The sequence below is a fragment of the Pristis pectinata genome, chromosome 3 (assembly GCF_009764475.1).
Source record: "Pristis pectinata isolate sPriPec2 chromosome 3, sPriPec2.1.pri, whole genome shotgun sequence".
NCBI lineage: Eukaryota > Metazoa > Chordata > Chondrichthyes > Rhinopristiformes > Pristidae > Pristis > Pristis pectinata.
In genome coordinates this window covers 39,970,333-39,985,958 of record NC_067407.1, presented here as the reverse complement: position 1 = coordinate 39,985,958, position 15,626 = coordinate 39,970,333, and the positions used below count along the sequence as shown (strand labels likewise).

Here is a 15,626-nt window from a genome sequence, read left to right as displayed (position 1 = left end):
CCACTTTTGGGTTTTAATGTAATGCCAATTAGAAGCTGCAAGATTTAGGTAATTTCCTATAAAAGAACACACCCAGTGTGCACAAATAAAGTCATACCCGTTTTGTTTCAGACTTCAGAAGCTCAGGGGCAAGTTCCTAGAGCCAAGACCAGGATGAGGCACCAAAAGACTGGAGGTTGGCTAATGCTGTGCCTTTATTTAAGAAGGGCTGCAAGGACAAGCCAGGGAACTACAGGCTGGTGAGCCTAACATCAGTGGTGGGAAAGTTACTGGAGGAGATTCTGAAAGACAGGATCTACCAGCATTTGGAAAGGCAAGTACTGACAGGCATGGGCTGCGTGCAAGGGAAATAGTGTCTCACAAAATTGATAGAGTTTTTCCTGAAGAGGTGACAAAGGGGATTGACGAGGACAGGGCAGTAGATGTTGTCTACATGGACTTTAGCAAGGCCTTTGAACCTTGTGGACCAGTCTACCATGTGGGACCATGTTAATCATACAGGATCCAGGGTGAGCTAGCCAAATGGATACAAAGGGATCAGTACTGGGTCCACTGTTTGTCATCTATGCTAACAATTTGGATGATAATGTTGTTAACATGATTAGCAAGTTTATAGACGACACCAAAATTGGTGTAGTGGACAGTGGAGATTACCCAAGATTACAACAGGATCTTGAACTGGGGAAGTGGGCCAAGGAATGGCAAATGGAATTTAACTCTATGGTGCAAGGTGTTGTCTTATGGCAAGTCAAACCAGGGCAGGACCTGCACAGTAAATGGTACAGCTCTGGAGAGAGTGTTGTAGAACATAGAGACCTTGGGATACAGGTACATTGTTCTCTGAAAGTGGGGACACAGGTGAACAGGGTGGTAAAGGTAGCATTTGGCACACTTATCTTCAGTCAGAGCATTGAGTATAGGGATTGTGATGTGATGTTGCAGCTGCACAGGTCATTGGCGAGACCACACTTGAAGTACTGTGTGCAGTTCTGGTTGCCCAGCAAAAAGGACATCACTAAGCTGGAAAGGGTGCAGGATACAGTCACGAGGATGTTACTAGGACCGGAGGGCTTGACAGGCTGGGACTTCATTCCCCTGGAGTGTAGGAGGCTAAGAAGTGATCTTATATAGGGGGTATATAAAATTATGGAGGATCATAGATCAGGTGAATGGTAATACTGTTTTTCCCCAGGACAGGTAGTCTATAACTTGCGGGCATAAGCTTAAAGTGAGAGGGGAAAGATTTAAAAAGGGACCCAAGGGGTAACTTTCTCCACACAGTGGATGGTGGGTATATGGAATGAGCCGCCGGTGGAACCTGTAGAGGCAGGTACAATTACAATGTTTAAAAGACATTTAGACAAGTGTATGGAAAGGAAAGGTTTAGAGGGATGTAGGTCAAATGGGACTAGCTTAGGTAGGCAACTTAGTCAGCATGGACGAATCGGACTGAAGGCTTGTTTTCATGCTATATAACTATATTAAAAGAAAATACATCAGGTGTGTTCTGGGTTAGTCTGTGAAATACAGGAGGTCCCTGTGGTACAAAAACCAGACTTTTATGCATATTCTCCCCGACTCTGTTCTCAGGTACAGTACTTGAATCTTTTCACTACAGAACAATGCAGACATCATGCAATCATGCATAGAAAAATCCAATGCTCCTCCAAATTCTCCTTCAGGTAAACATTATGAACCTCAAGCCACTTATCACTAGCACACAATCCCTTTCATTAAACTGCCAATAGTTTCCTTGATGACGAGCAAATCAGCTCCACCCAGTCACTCTGCCTGAGCTGCATTCAGACAAACATTTGTCACAATTCACTTGCTCGTAACAATTCCCACCACCCATGAAGACCTTTCCCAGTCTACTCTTTGCAAATCAGTCCACAGGGGCTGTCAGGCTAAAGATCTCTCAAACAATTTCCCCCAAAATGCTGACTTCCAACTTATGGAAAATTTACAGACAGTTCTCAGGAATGGAACGCTACGTAACCCCAGGGACCCCTTGTAGTTGCAAACAGCAATACAATTAGCCTAAATGTACCCATGCTAAAATGTGAAAGTGAATTCACCAAGAAAATAAATGTAAGAAAGGGAGGTTTTGACCATCATTCAATGATCCTCAGCAGCAAATCAGGACGATGGGATGGAGCTCATCTGTGAACAACCCTAAATCAGCCATGACTTCAAGTTACAGCTGGTATTTGAGGGCAGAACCAGGGTAGACTGTTTGCCAGATACTGCAGCTTTATTTCCCCCTCCTAACCAAAAGGAACCATAAAAACAGGTCTTCACTACTGCCTTCATCACCAGTACAAAGCATGTAAGCATGTTGAACAAACAGAACTAGCTAGAACTGATATATAAAAAGTATGCCATCTAATAGGCCTCCGTGTCCCAAGACTTGTATATTGCATTGGGGCAGTGTGAAAACATATGCCTGCCTTTCCATTTATGATTGCAATTAAGAACTGTCTCTTGCCAACTGTGCACATGCGTGTCAGGAAGGATTAAACATGCCTCTTTTATCCATGCCATGGTCAAGCAAAAGTACATCAAGGATTACACAGAATAACTGACAAGTCGCTACTACAGAATAGCAAAAAGCTATGGAAGAGTACAAAATGTGGCCTTTAGAAAGACAAGTGAAAGGAAATACCATATACTAAAAAAACTTCAAAGATTCTGTCCCATCTTACCTTAACACAGCCAACAATTGTGGTCGTAAGAGCAGAATTATACTGAGTGCACAAAACTGTAGAGTACATGAGAATAAACCTACAAGAAAAGAATAAAAAAAGGATGATCCAAATTGCACACAAAGTCAAAATAATAATTTAACAGTTCAATATTTTAAAATAAATGATTTGCTACACACTAAAAAGCAGATTTTAAATTCAAGGAGACACACACATCCTTGCCAGGCATCCTGGAGTTTGAATGGAAATTGCACATCATGCCCTAAAAGGTGAGGCATCTTAGGAACAGCTGACAGCTGAAAACTGAAAAGTTTACACAGATAGTACTGTACCAAGTACCCATTTCCAAAACTACAAACTGTGTTTTATCACCCTTTTGCTGTAGTTAATTTGATCCTGACTTTGACCCCAACTTGTAATTTAACCATTACCAATCCAACAATGACTTCTCTCAGAGAAATCACCTGAACTCTCATCGGTCACTTCAACAGTGCCACAGCTAAAATTAGAGTTTACAAGTGAACCTACAATATCTGGCAGTACGCACAGTACTTGATTTGTAATAGAAATTATACTTGGTATATTTTGTAAATCATTATATAACTCTTGGATTACATGGGCTCTATTTTCACAGCTGAAACTGAAGCAGAAAATTTTAAGTTCCATCTGTGCTAAACTCCAAAATTCACAAGACAATGGATTCTTTAACAAGTCCATTCATACATTTGGGAACTCTATTCAATATACCACATGGTAAACCGGTTACAGAACTGATTTTTAAAATGTTTAACCATATATTCAACTTGAATTTTAACCCTGCTCCAAATGTAACACCAACCTGTTTTTAGCAATAAATACTCATTTCTTCTGACTTGTGTTAATTTAAATTTGTTAACATATGTTTGTAGCATACTGTGCTACTGCAGCAAAAAGCTAATTTTCATGGCATTTAATATTGTGTATATACTGTATGCCTACGACAACTATAAACTTGAACTTAAGTGGCTCGTAACCAATACATGATGCAGAGTTGAAATGACGACACTTGACAGTAATCTTCTAATTCTCATTAATAGGCAGCCAAGACTGAAAATCAGAAATAATCCCAGAATCCAATTGTCAATTTATATTCAGTAGGGCTCTCCAAATCAAATAACTATAAAATCATGAAGAGATTATCTGTTCTTGAAATGTCATCTAGGATATCAGGGAGAATCCTTCCAATTTTGAAAAGTACAATGGAATACCTCATATCAAGTAAAGAACAGACAGGATTTTGGTTTAATATCACCTGTCAAAATTAAACCATTTGTTTCATTAGGAGTGGATAGCAATTACTAGCAACATGAGATCATAACTCTGCTCAATTAATTGATATGTTCCAAGTATCAAAATGGAAAAGATTTCCAAATCTGAATGTCAGCTTCTGTCTCCCAAATGTTTCCATACTGCAAGCCAAACAAAACCCCTCAGATTATTCCCTTTGCTTTCTACATAGAACGTAACACCACAGTACATGCCCTTTGGCCCACAACGTTGTGCTGACATTTTATTCTGCTCTAAGATCTATCTAACCCTTCCCTCCCACATAGCTCCTCATTTCTCTGTCATTCATGTGTCTATCTAAGAGTCTCTTAAATGTCCCTAATGTATCTGCCCCATGACCTCTGCCAGCAGAGCACTCCATGCACCCACCACTGTAAAAAAAAAACTTACCCCTGACATCCCCCTTATATTTCCTCCAATCACCTTAAAATTATGTCCCCTTGTGTTAACCATTGTCGCCCTGAGAAAAAGTCTCTGACTGTCCACTTGATCTATGCCTCTTATCTTGTACACCTCTATCAAGTCACCTCTCACCCTCTTCCTCTCCACAGAGAAGCCCTAGCTCATTCAACCTATCCTCAAAATATGCTCTCCAATCCAGACAGCATCCTGGTAAATCTCCTCTGCACCCTCTCCAAAGCTTCCACATCCTTCCTATAATGAGGCAACCAGAAATAAACATAATACTCCAAGTGTGGTCTAACCAGAGTTTGATAGAGCTGCAACGTTACCTCGTGGCTCTTGAACTCCATACCCCGACTAAGGCCAACACACCATATGCCTTCTTAACAACCCTATCAATGTGCGTGGCAACCTTGAGGGACCTATGGACATGGACCCCAAGATCCCTCTGTTCCTCCACAGAGATCTAGATCTTCTATCTACTATCTTTTATCTTCTAGAATCTCAGAGATTCTAGATCAACCCATTGTTTTATTTTGTCTGACCATTACAAGCATTCTTTTGCCTTGTCCTATGCACTTGGTCAAGAATTTAACTACAGTAATACCACAGTTATTAAGACTGTGAGGTGCAGGTAGTTGGTTTTTCTTAGGAAGGTGGTCAAAATCTGACATTTTTGTGGCACAGAAGTTATTTGCCAGCTTTTGACAAGCCTGACTACTATCGAGGTCTTGCTTTATACTAGCACAGACCACTTCGTCTGAGAAATTATGATTGAAACTACACATTTTACAAGCAACAAGTTTCCAAACTTTTGTCAGCCAGTAAGTCTTTGATGAAGCAAACAAAGGGGAATTCTTGCAGTGATATCCTCAACTGAAATGAATTCCTTCAATCAACAGGTTGTACAAAACATTGGTTAGACAACACTTGAGTATGGTGTACAGTTCTGGTCACCACACTACAGGAAGGATGCAGTAGCAATAGTGTGCAGAAGAGATTCAACAGGATGTCGTCTGGAATGGAGGGCTGTAGTTTTAAGGAGAAATTGGGTAGGCTGGGTTCATTCTCACTGAAACATAGGAGGCCGAGGGATGACCTTGGAGGTTTATAAAATGAGGGGCATAGATAGGATAGATCGAATCTTTTACCCCAGAGCAGGGGACTTTAGAACTGGAAGGCACAGGTTTAAGGTGAGAGGAGAACAATTTAAAAGATCTGAGGGGCAAGTTTTTCCATACAAAAAGTGGTGAGTTATCTGGAACGAGCTCTCAAAGGAGTGGTGGAGGCACAAACAACAACAAATATTTTGGGCAGGTACTTGGATAGGAAAGAGGTACATGGGCCCCAAAGTGAGCAAATAGGAATAGTGTCCATAGGCATCATGGTTGGCAATGGACGAAGTGGGCCAAAAGGGCTTCTTTCTGTGCTGTACATTTGTGATTTTATGATCAACCACAACCATCTTTTATAATTTCTGCTCCAACTCCAGTGGTTTTCCCCACTATACCCTCCAACTCAGTCTTCAATTTTACTGCAGATCATACTCTATAAAATGGTACCTCAAGGTCAAGTGCAGTCACTCAACTCACTTCTGGAGCTTGGCTGTAATGAGACCTGGAACTAAGCGATTCTTGCAGACCCAAACCACTGTACACAATTCCTTTTTCTACATCTTCTTTACTTATAGGGTACATGGGAGCTGCCAGTACAGATTTTGGGGTGCAACTCTAACCATCTTGACAATCAGAAAAATTTGTTTACACCCTGCTTTTAAATATGCAATCACACCTTTCTCACTTTAAATGTTGATACCTTATTTTATATATACTATGTTCACTATATGCTATTTAAAACAAAGAAATTAGCACAATGGAAGCATTTAAATTGTATACAGTAAAGTGCAATATATTGAACATCAAAGATAGGTTCAAAGAAGTTAATGTTGGCTTTTATCTCAAGTGATCTAGAATACAACAGGGAAAGGTAAGATTTCTTTATTAGTCACATGTACATTGAAACACAGCGAAATGCATGTTTTGCATAGAGTGTTCTGGGGGCAGCCTGCAAGTGTCATCACGCTTCCGGCGCCAACATAGCATGCCCACAACTTCCTAACCCGTACATCTTTGGAATGTGGGATGAAACCAGAGCACCCGTAAGAAACCCATGCAGACACAGGGAGAACGTATAAACTCCTTACAGACAGCGGCCGGAATTGAACCCGGGTCGTTGGCACTGTAATAGCGTTACGCTAACCGCTATACTACTGAGGCTGAAAGAGGTTGCATTTCAGTTGTACTTGGCCTTAATCAGACTCCCACACGAATTCAGTGTTCAGTTTTGGACACAATACAAGTGTGATTGCAGCACAGATTCACCAGAATGATAGCAGGACTTAAGTTTCAGTTATGACAAAAGGCTGCTTCTCAAGGTGCACGGTGTTAGCCTGGAATGGAACACGAGCTGATTTCTATTTCAGGACAGCACATGTTTTAAAAAATGCCATAGTTTAAAAGAAAAGTTAATATCTACATGTTTTACAAAAGCTAAATAACACATTTCAGCTCACGTCCATTTTTAAACTCAACTGCTCTCCAACAACTTACCCAAACAGAAATGCTTGATGTGCTAGGTTAAACAACATGCTTTGGCATTGAATGAGATAATAAATGGCATTATAGCAGAGCTTGTTCTCATCATCCAATGTTAGCATATGTAATTTTTTATAGATATAAAATCAGAAGGGCACTGCATTGTCTTCAGAAGTATTCCCACTCATTATTTCTTAGCCCTCTACCTCTGACCAAATGAATCATTTTATTGATACCCTATCTGAAAACATGTTTTGAATGGTCCCAAAACCTTCACAGCCCTTATAGTACCACACTGAGTGATGTAGAGATTCACAAGTGTTTACCGCTCTAGCAAAATAAACTGGAAATCACTCGGTGGGGGAAGAAATAGAGTGTAATCTAATTACTGATTTTTATACAGTACTAAAACTGCCAATTAGTTTAGAGGAGTTTATGTACAAGATTACACTTACCCCATTACACAGGACAGCAGATACTGCAACACAAACATTGCATTTGACCAGCCTTCAAAACTGACTGCCTGGAAAAGAAAACAAAATACTTTTTAAATTCACTTAATTTCTTTTCTTAAAGTGAAGTTTACAGGTGAAATAAATCTCAATTACTGCATAATAAGCCACATAACATGGTTGTACTCAGAATCATACCTAACTTATGTGCCCAACACGCCATTACAATCCCACAATACACACTGTCCACCTGACAGGACAGACCACCAGATGCATCAATGCAGTGGTATACAGGCAGGAGGGATGATTCCAAGGGCTACTCAACAGCAACTCCATGGGATCAAGTCAAACATGTGCAAGGAAACCAGCTCCTGCTTACCACATACCTACCCTTTATCATCCACTGATGAATCAGTGTTCCTCCGTACTGGGCAACACTGGGAAGCAGCAATGAAAGTAGCAAGAGCACCGAATGTACACTGGGTGGGAGACTTTAATGCCCATCACCAAGAGTGGCTTTGTGGCACCAGCCCTGACCGAGCCCCGAAGGACCTAGCTGCCACAATGGGTCTGCAGTCAGTGCACTTAGCACTCAGAATACATTCCTGGAAACAAGAGTGCTAACAGAATAAGGGGTCATTATATTATTTATATATGGCAGTGCTTTGCTTTTAGTATTGTTTTTCTGCCCATCAACAATTAACGTTTAGGGTATTACAATACTATTCATTAAACAATGAAACTTAACACAAGATGCAATGTAAACTGACAAAACCAACTTAAACACAGCAATGGAGGAGACAAAATGGAAGGGACTACAGCCAAGTGGATGAGCCAGGTGACTGCTCATCCTACTGGGGATGAAGAGCCAGATACAACTCTTCCTTTTTGAAGGAGAAAGAGTTAACTGTCTCTCCCTCTCATACAGCAAACTTCTGTACAAGATGTTTTCAAAAATTCTCTTTACATCGCTTGCTGGCCTTTTCCTAGACATGTGTTCATATACTTTAATGGCCATCCTTTCAAAATACAACAAGTGCTGCAGCACATAAACCATTGGTAAACAAAATATAATACCACATTCTAATTAGCCAAGTTACAATTACGAGTTCAATATGAAGAACTTGTACCTTTGAGCATTTATCTGCACTCTTCCATCACTCTAGCCTCCCCAGGTCATCATCCCTCAAGCTTAAATAAACTCTTTCTAGAATTTACCACCTTTCAATCATCCACCCTTCTCTCAGTTCTAACTTCACCACTTGGGTCAATGCTGACAACTTTGCAAATGTACATCCCTTGTAGTTGGCACTGCGTTTGACATTTATTTATTGCGCACATAAAGAGATGACAAATATTGCAAACAGCTGATTGAAGGGCAAAACCTCTTCTTCCTCTTGTCCCCAATTAAAAGCAGCCCAATCTACAGCAGACTTCAAAAATTTGTTGCTATTCAATTCTCATTAGCTGAGAAACAATGACTTTTGCACCCTCTGACCACATTCTCAATGGCCGAGAGTCAAATTGTGTACTGTAGTCTCACTGGTTCCAGAAAATGTGAACAAGATGGCAGCATTCAGCAAGCAGGGTGGACTGATTCCACAAGCTGGTCAATTCTTTAGCTGGCAACCTATGATTTCATTTTAAAGCGTTTAAGTAATTTTTTCTTCCCCAGTCCAAGTGCACTATAAAGAAACAATGCCCTGCAAGGGAGACCAAAGTGAGGCACCACTGCAGTGAATGAACAAACATGAGGAATAAACATACTGACCTCATCTTCACCAATCTAACAATGGCAGTAGCATCCATCCACAGCACCATTGGTAGATGTGATGCAAATGCTTAGAGACAGAAGTCCCATTTTCATACCAAGGACATCTCCCATTGTGCTATGCAGCACTGCATGTGTGTTAGTGGGTTAGTCTCAGATGGACCTGACAGCTTAAATCTGGGCATTCATGAGTTGGTATGGACAACATTAGTAGCATTAAATTTACCTCACTACAATCTAATCTCATGGCCTGTCATATTTCTCATTCTATCATCAAGCCAGATATTAACCACAATTCATCAAGCACAGCAAGGCATGCCACAAGCAGCAATGAGCATACCTAAAAATAAGATGCCAGCTTGATGAAGCTGTAGCACAGGGTATGCCAGGAGCAGCATTGCACATACTGCATAGGAAATTCCCCAGGTTTTGAGTGTTCTGGGGTGGCAAATGAGGCCAATGTGGGATTGTCAGACTTTTCCCACAGATGGAGCCGATGGTGACCAAGAGAGGTGGTCTGCTCCTTCCACTGTCAGAAGAGTCATACAACATAGAAACAGACCCTTTGATAGTCTTAAGAGAAAAAACTCGGGACAATAAACAGTATTGAAGGAACCAAATCATAGGCACAAGAATGCCCCATGAAACAGAGGAAACTTACTGAATAATTTTTTAAAAAATCAAGCAGTTTAAATTTTAGCACAAAGTGAGATAGCAAGGAAAGCCTTCTGCCTTAAATCTAGAAGCAAATTACTCAAGGGTTTATACATTCTCTTAACTTAAACACTGCACTTGAGGGCTTGTAAATGATCAAGCTATAGTATTCCACATTTTTGTTAATAGAGCAACAAAGGCACCATTTTGACAGCTATCAACCCTTGAACCACAATTAATACAAAGCTACTTTGGAGTCCTGTCTGCACTTCACCACATCCACTATCTTTACATATGCTCCTGCATTTTAAGTAGGTTATTTCAGAAACCCTCATATTTATTCAGTACTTCCCTTGGTTAATTTTTTTTTTATATCTAGCTTCTCAGTATAAAAGGAACCTTAGAATTTGTTTCTAAATGTAATGAATGTTTGCCCAGTGATGGGGTGGGGGGTGGAGAAAGAGGATAAAAAGATAAGTACAATTCTCCACCCAACCTCCAAAAGCCACATAAAGAACTGCTACTGCAGGAATTGTATTTCCCTTTCTCCAGATAATTTACTCTATAGTTCTCTATTAGGAAAAGTAACACGAATATTCCCAAGTACCTGTCAAATCTATTTTAAAAGCTGCAAATGTACAGGTCCAGAGTAGCTAATTTATTTCTCACCAAAGACTGTACAGTTTCCATGGCTCAGTTGGAATAGTACAAAAGCACAAAGGCATGTGATGAAATTTGCTAAAAGAGCAAACCAACAGTTTTAGCATGCTGGACATAGCTTGTGCTAATTCGATAATCATAAAAATAAATTAGTTTTTTTTTATTGCTCATGGACATTAAATGAGCGATTTCTTCTACACAGGAGTATAGGTTGACTTAAACATTTATCTTTTGCTGATCATACAAGCCCTATGGTCCCAATCATTTAGTTATCATACATTAGGGAAAGAACTTTTTATTCACCCACACTTTGTGGGCAAGTTAATAGTAAATCTCCAAGATTTGAATATACATTAGGCAACAAATTTTCTCTAAAACCTGCTTCAAAATGTAATGCAGCTGTTAGTAATGCTACAAATAAAAGTGAATCTGAAATCATGGCCCTTAGATGCACAAAATTTGCCTTCACTCTCCTTTCTCTCCCCCCCCCTCCACCTCTTTTTCCTAGAATTTGTTACAGTACCTGCTAGGAGCACACTCAAACCACCCCTTGAGATAGTAAAACAGAAGTTCTATTCTACACAAGTCTCCCAAGTACTTTTTTTTTCCCTTCTAAAAAGGTACACAGTCCTTGAACCAACTCCAACTGGGCAGACATCATGTCTGTGTAATGAATTCAACTATTCTATCCTGCCAAAACAGTCATAAGCTGGGGCCTCTCACAAATGAGCTAGTATGCACACACCAAACATTACCCCATCTATATTAAGACAGTTTTTGGGCAGAGATACGATTTCAAATACTATCCAGCTAAATATTTTTATGAACTCCACAACTATATTTCATTGAAACAAAAGACAAAATTAAAGAGAAAATTCCAGTCCCTCCAATTCGCACAGTTATTCAGTGAAAATTTCTTTACATTTCCTTCTCCTAGGACTCATGATTCACAAAAAGTAAAATAAAATTCCTAAAAGCCCCATGCTGTTTCACAACACAGCATATCAAAAATTTTTGCATTATCCATGTTAAGTATCAAAATCTAAAATATCCAATATCCTAGTCCTATATGGGGTGCCACATCAAAGGATACATTTGAAAATTTAAAGCTCATGGCATAGGAGGCAACATTGGAATGGACAGAAGGTTGACTGGTTAACACAGTAAAGAATGGCCTAAACTGGTCTTTTTCTGGTTCTACGATGTAATGAGTGGTGTGCCACATGGACTGGAACTGCAGCCTCAGCCTTTAACAATTTACATAAATGTCTGTTGCTGATGACACAAAAGATATGTAGGAAAGCAAAACGTGAATAGGAAGCTACAAAGCAATATAGGCAAGTGGGCAAAGATCCGGAAAACAGTAAAACATAGGAAAATATGAGTGTCTATTTTACCAGGAAAAAAAAAGCATTATCCAAATAAAGACTGCAGAATTCCGAGATGCAGAGGGATCTAGTTGTCCTAGTGCGTGATTTGCAAAGCACTAGTACCCCAGAACAGCCAGTAATAAGAAAATAGAATGACATTGTTTATTTTAAGTGGAAATGGATGCAAAAGTAGAGAGATTTAGCTTCAGTTTTACAGGGCACTGACAAGACCTCCTGTCTCCCTTACTACCTATCATCTGGAGTGTTGTGTGCAGTGTTGGTCTCCTCATTTAAGGATGGATGTTAATACATTTAGAAGTATTTGAGGGGATTTACTCAATTAAAATGTGAAAAGGGAACAGACTCTACTAGTATCTGCTGGAATTTAGTGAATTGAGATAGGATTTGACCAAAACAAAAAGATCCTAAGGGATCTTGACAGTGGTTTCCTCTTATAGCAGAACCTAGAACTGGGATTCATTGTTTAACAAGGGTTCAACCATTTAAGGCAGATATGAGGAGATCGTTCCAAATATTCATGACCTTTTCAGTAAAGCTCTCTTCCTCAAAGGGTGGTGGAAGCATTCTATGAATATTTTTAATGGCAAAGATGAGAGGTAGCTAGATTCCTGTTAAGCAGAGCAGGAGGTGTGGTGTGGCGAGGGAAAGTTATTGTGGATAGGTGGGAATATAGAATTGAAGTAACAATCAAATCAGCTGATCATCTTATTACTAGGCTTGATGGCTTAATTCATATGTTCACTAAAAATCAAATTTTACTACCCTCACTGTACCCCCAGCCTTACTAACTCAACACTCTGCTATTTTCTTTTCACCAGGTGACCAATTAGTTCCTCGAAAGTCCAAGCATACTTCTTTCCTTGTGAACATCAAAATGTAAACTTTGTTGTGGCTGTTGGATGCCAGTCAAGGTCAGAAAATTCTTCTCCAATCTATTTCCCACTCACTTTCCTTAAACGTTGACATTAATTGTAGTCCTCATGCATAAGCTCAACCAAAATGAAAAAAACAGTTGGCACCAAAAATTTCATCTAGGCCCAGTCATATATCAATTTCTATTTTATTTTTAATTAATACATTAGTATGGCTGCTTTTCTCAATGGAGCAAGAAGTGAATATGAGTTACATTAGGCACATGTGTTCCTTCAGCTGCAATTATAACACCAACATTAGCTGCAAAGTCACCTTGCTCCTTCAACTAGTAACGTCAAAAGTCTATGCATTCAATGTATTAATGTAACATTAACGTCTGGAATTTACCACCATACTGTCATAAGACTGGAACAAAATTAGTTATACTGGGAAAAGCATTAACATTAAAACCTGGAAATACAATTTAATCATGGATAATGTGCAATCCATTCTAAATACAAAATTTATTGCAACTATTTCAAGCTTTCTATGGAGTGATGTCCTTACTTTAAAAACAAAATGTCATGCTCTATGTACCTATAACAACTCCATGGCAAGTTTATTGCATTGCCTTCAAAATGTTTATATGGAGGATTTCTGGAAAATCTTGACAATCCCAGGGACTCCCATTTTAGTTTTCCAGGAACACCAATTCAAAAAGTAGAGATTCGTCTAGAAAAAGTGACATAATTGATAATACAAGTTCTTGTATTTATAAAGCACCTTAAAGTAACAGAACTATTTCTTCTTAATATTTTGTACACCTCTATCATGTCTCCTCTCATCCTCCTTCTCTCCAAAGCGTAAAGCCCTAGCTCCCTTCGTCGCTCCTCATAATGCATACTCTCTAAACCAGGCAGCATCCTGGTAAATTTCCTCTGCACCCTTTCCAACACTTCCAATCCTTCCTATAATGAGGCGACCAGAACTGGACACAGTACTCTAAGTGTGGTCTAACCAGTTTTATAGAGCTGCTTCATTACCTCGTGGCTCTTACACTCGATCCCTCGACTTATGAATGCTAAAATCCCATAAGCTTTCTTAACTACCCTATCCACCTGTGAGGCAACTTTCAAGGATCTATGGATATGGACCCTCAGATCCCTCTGCTCCTCCACACTAACTACTGCTGCCTAATATAGTCCCATCAAGTTGGATGTCAGTGGAAAATCATTAGAGGAGGAGAATGGGTGTAATCAGTATCATGAGCTGCAGATGGTCTAAGGAAAAGGAAAGATAGGTTACTTCTATCACAATCAAATCAGATGTCATTTGTGAATTAAGATCAGAGCCCTTGCAATACTACAACAGGGTTCAGGACATGACTGGAGAGACTCAGGGAAATATAACCACAAAGACTAACACAAAGATTGTCTCTTTGAGAGAAGTGATGATAGCAGATTTGAAAGGGGGATGACATTGGTGACAATATCAGGAGTAAGCAGTTAACAAATATCAGTTAACGCAGGTACTAGGAAAACAAGTTGGAATGGAAGTTAGATGCTATAACAGCAGCCACCACTGTGAAGAGCTTGTAACTATGGAAAGGTTATAACATTTTCTAAATGTCTGTAAGGCCACTTTTACACCAAAAGATGTTAAGACCAGCTTCTAGCTGACAGTCATTTGTGAAACAGTTTGTTGGCACTAACAATCCCAAACCTGCTCCTATTACCTGGATGCCAAAGTTCTATGAAAAGTTGCCCTATCATTTTGCCTGTCGCTGGAACAAGGGAGCTAGATTTAGGAGTGCAGATTCTCAGAGACCTTAGACTCTTAGAAATCTGATCTAATGTTAATAGGGAGTGAGCAAGAGCTGCATTTCATAGAACGAGCTTGCAGAAGGGATCAGAGCACAGGAGAGAATCTGGAGAAAGATACAAGTTTGGGGCCAAGGGTTGGGGAGGGGGAAATATTGAGGTTTGACTCTGTGCCTTGGGAAAAGTAGTGAAGCAGCAAGGCAGTTGGCCATATGGTTTTAATCCTTGTGACCAAGAATTTTGTAACTTAGTTACATTTGGAAGCAAGAGAGCGAGATCCTGCAATATTGAACACTCTTGACAAACAATACTAAGGCCCATTAATGCATTGTCCTGTGAGATCTGCTAGAGAATCCTGTTATGAGTTTGGTTTCTCTGTAGCAGTAAGAAATCCATACTCATGTCAGGATAGAGTTCAAAAGCATGTCGAGCTGCTTCAGTAGAAATATTTGAAAGCTGACTAGACCCAACCATGTGATTATTAAAAATACACCAACATTAATAACACCACATGCAAATTTAGACTCAAGCTGTTATTGCTCAGAAGCTGTGACAGTACACATAAGATGAGACAGAACTGCCCATCTTGCAGTAGGGTGGGGAGAAGATGATTAGGATTTGTATCGACTGAGAGGTCCACGTCCAGAGATATTTTTGGTCACTTCTAGCTCGCTCTAATGGTTTAGTTTCCCTTTCCACTGCTTTCAGATAATAATTTGTAGACTTATAGACCGAGCTATTCCATCTAGTCATTGGATAACTAACAGTACTTATTCATTTTGGGCAATTTATAGCATCAAGCACTTTTTGCTCAAGTGGACAAAATTAAAATGCCAGTCATCATATTTTAGGGTCACACCTCAGTTTGTAAACTACAATGGCTTGCTTCCAATGAGCTATTGTAGTTTACAAGCGATAGGGCTGTTGAGAACTTGAAAATTCTAACACACTCGTACTCAGAGGCACATAATACTGCATGTAGGAGTTCCTAACATGGCA

The 15,626-nt window shown here is 39.7% G+C and overlaps 1 protein-coding gene across 1 annotated transcript in view; it reads right to left on the bottom strand.

Moving 5' to 3' along the window:
* slc35d1a (solute carrier family 35 member D1a) overlaps positions 1-15,626 on the bottom strand; it is a 42,058-nt gene that overhangs the window by 4,805 nt on the left and 21,627 nt on the right. Inside the window, exons 9-10 of the mRNA XM_052011415.1 lie at positions 7,483-7,550; positions 2,706-2,784 (exon numbers count right to left, since the gene is read on the bottom strand). Coding sequence (XP_051867375.1) covers positions 2,706-2,784; positions 7,483-7,550 — 147 coding nt within the window. The remainder of the gene's footprint in view (positions 1-2,705; positions 2,785-7,482; positions 7,551-15,626) is intronic.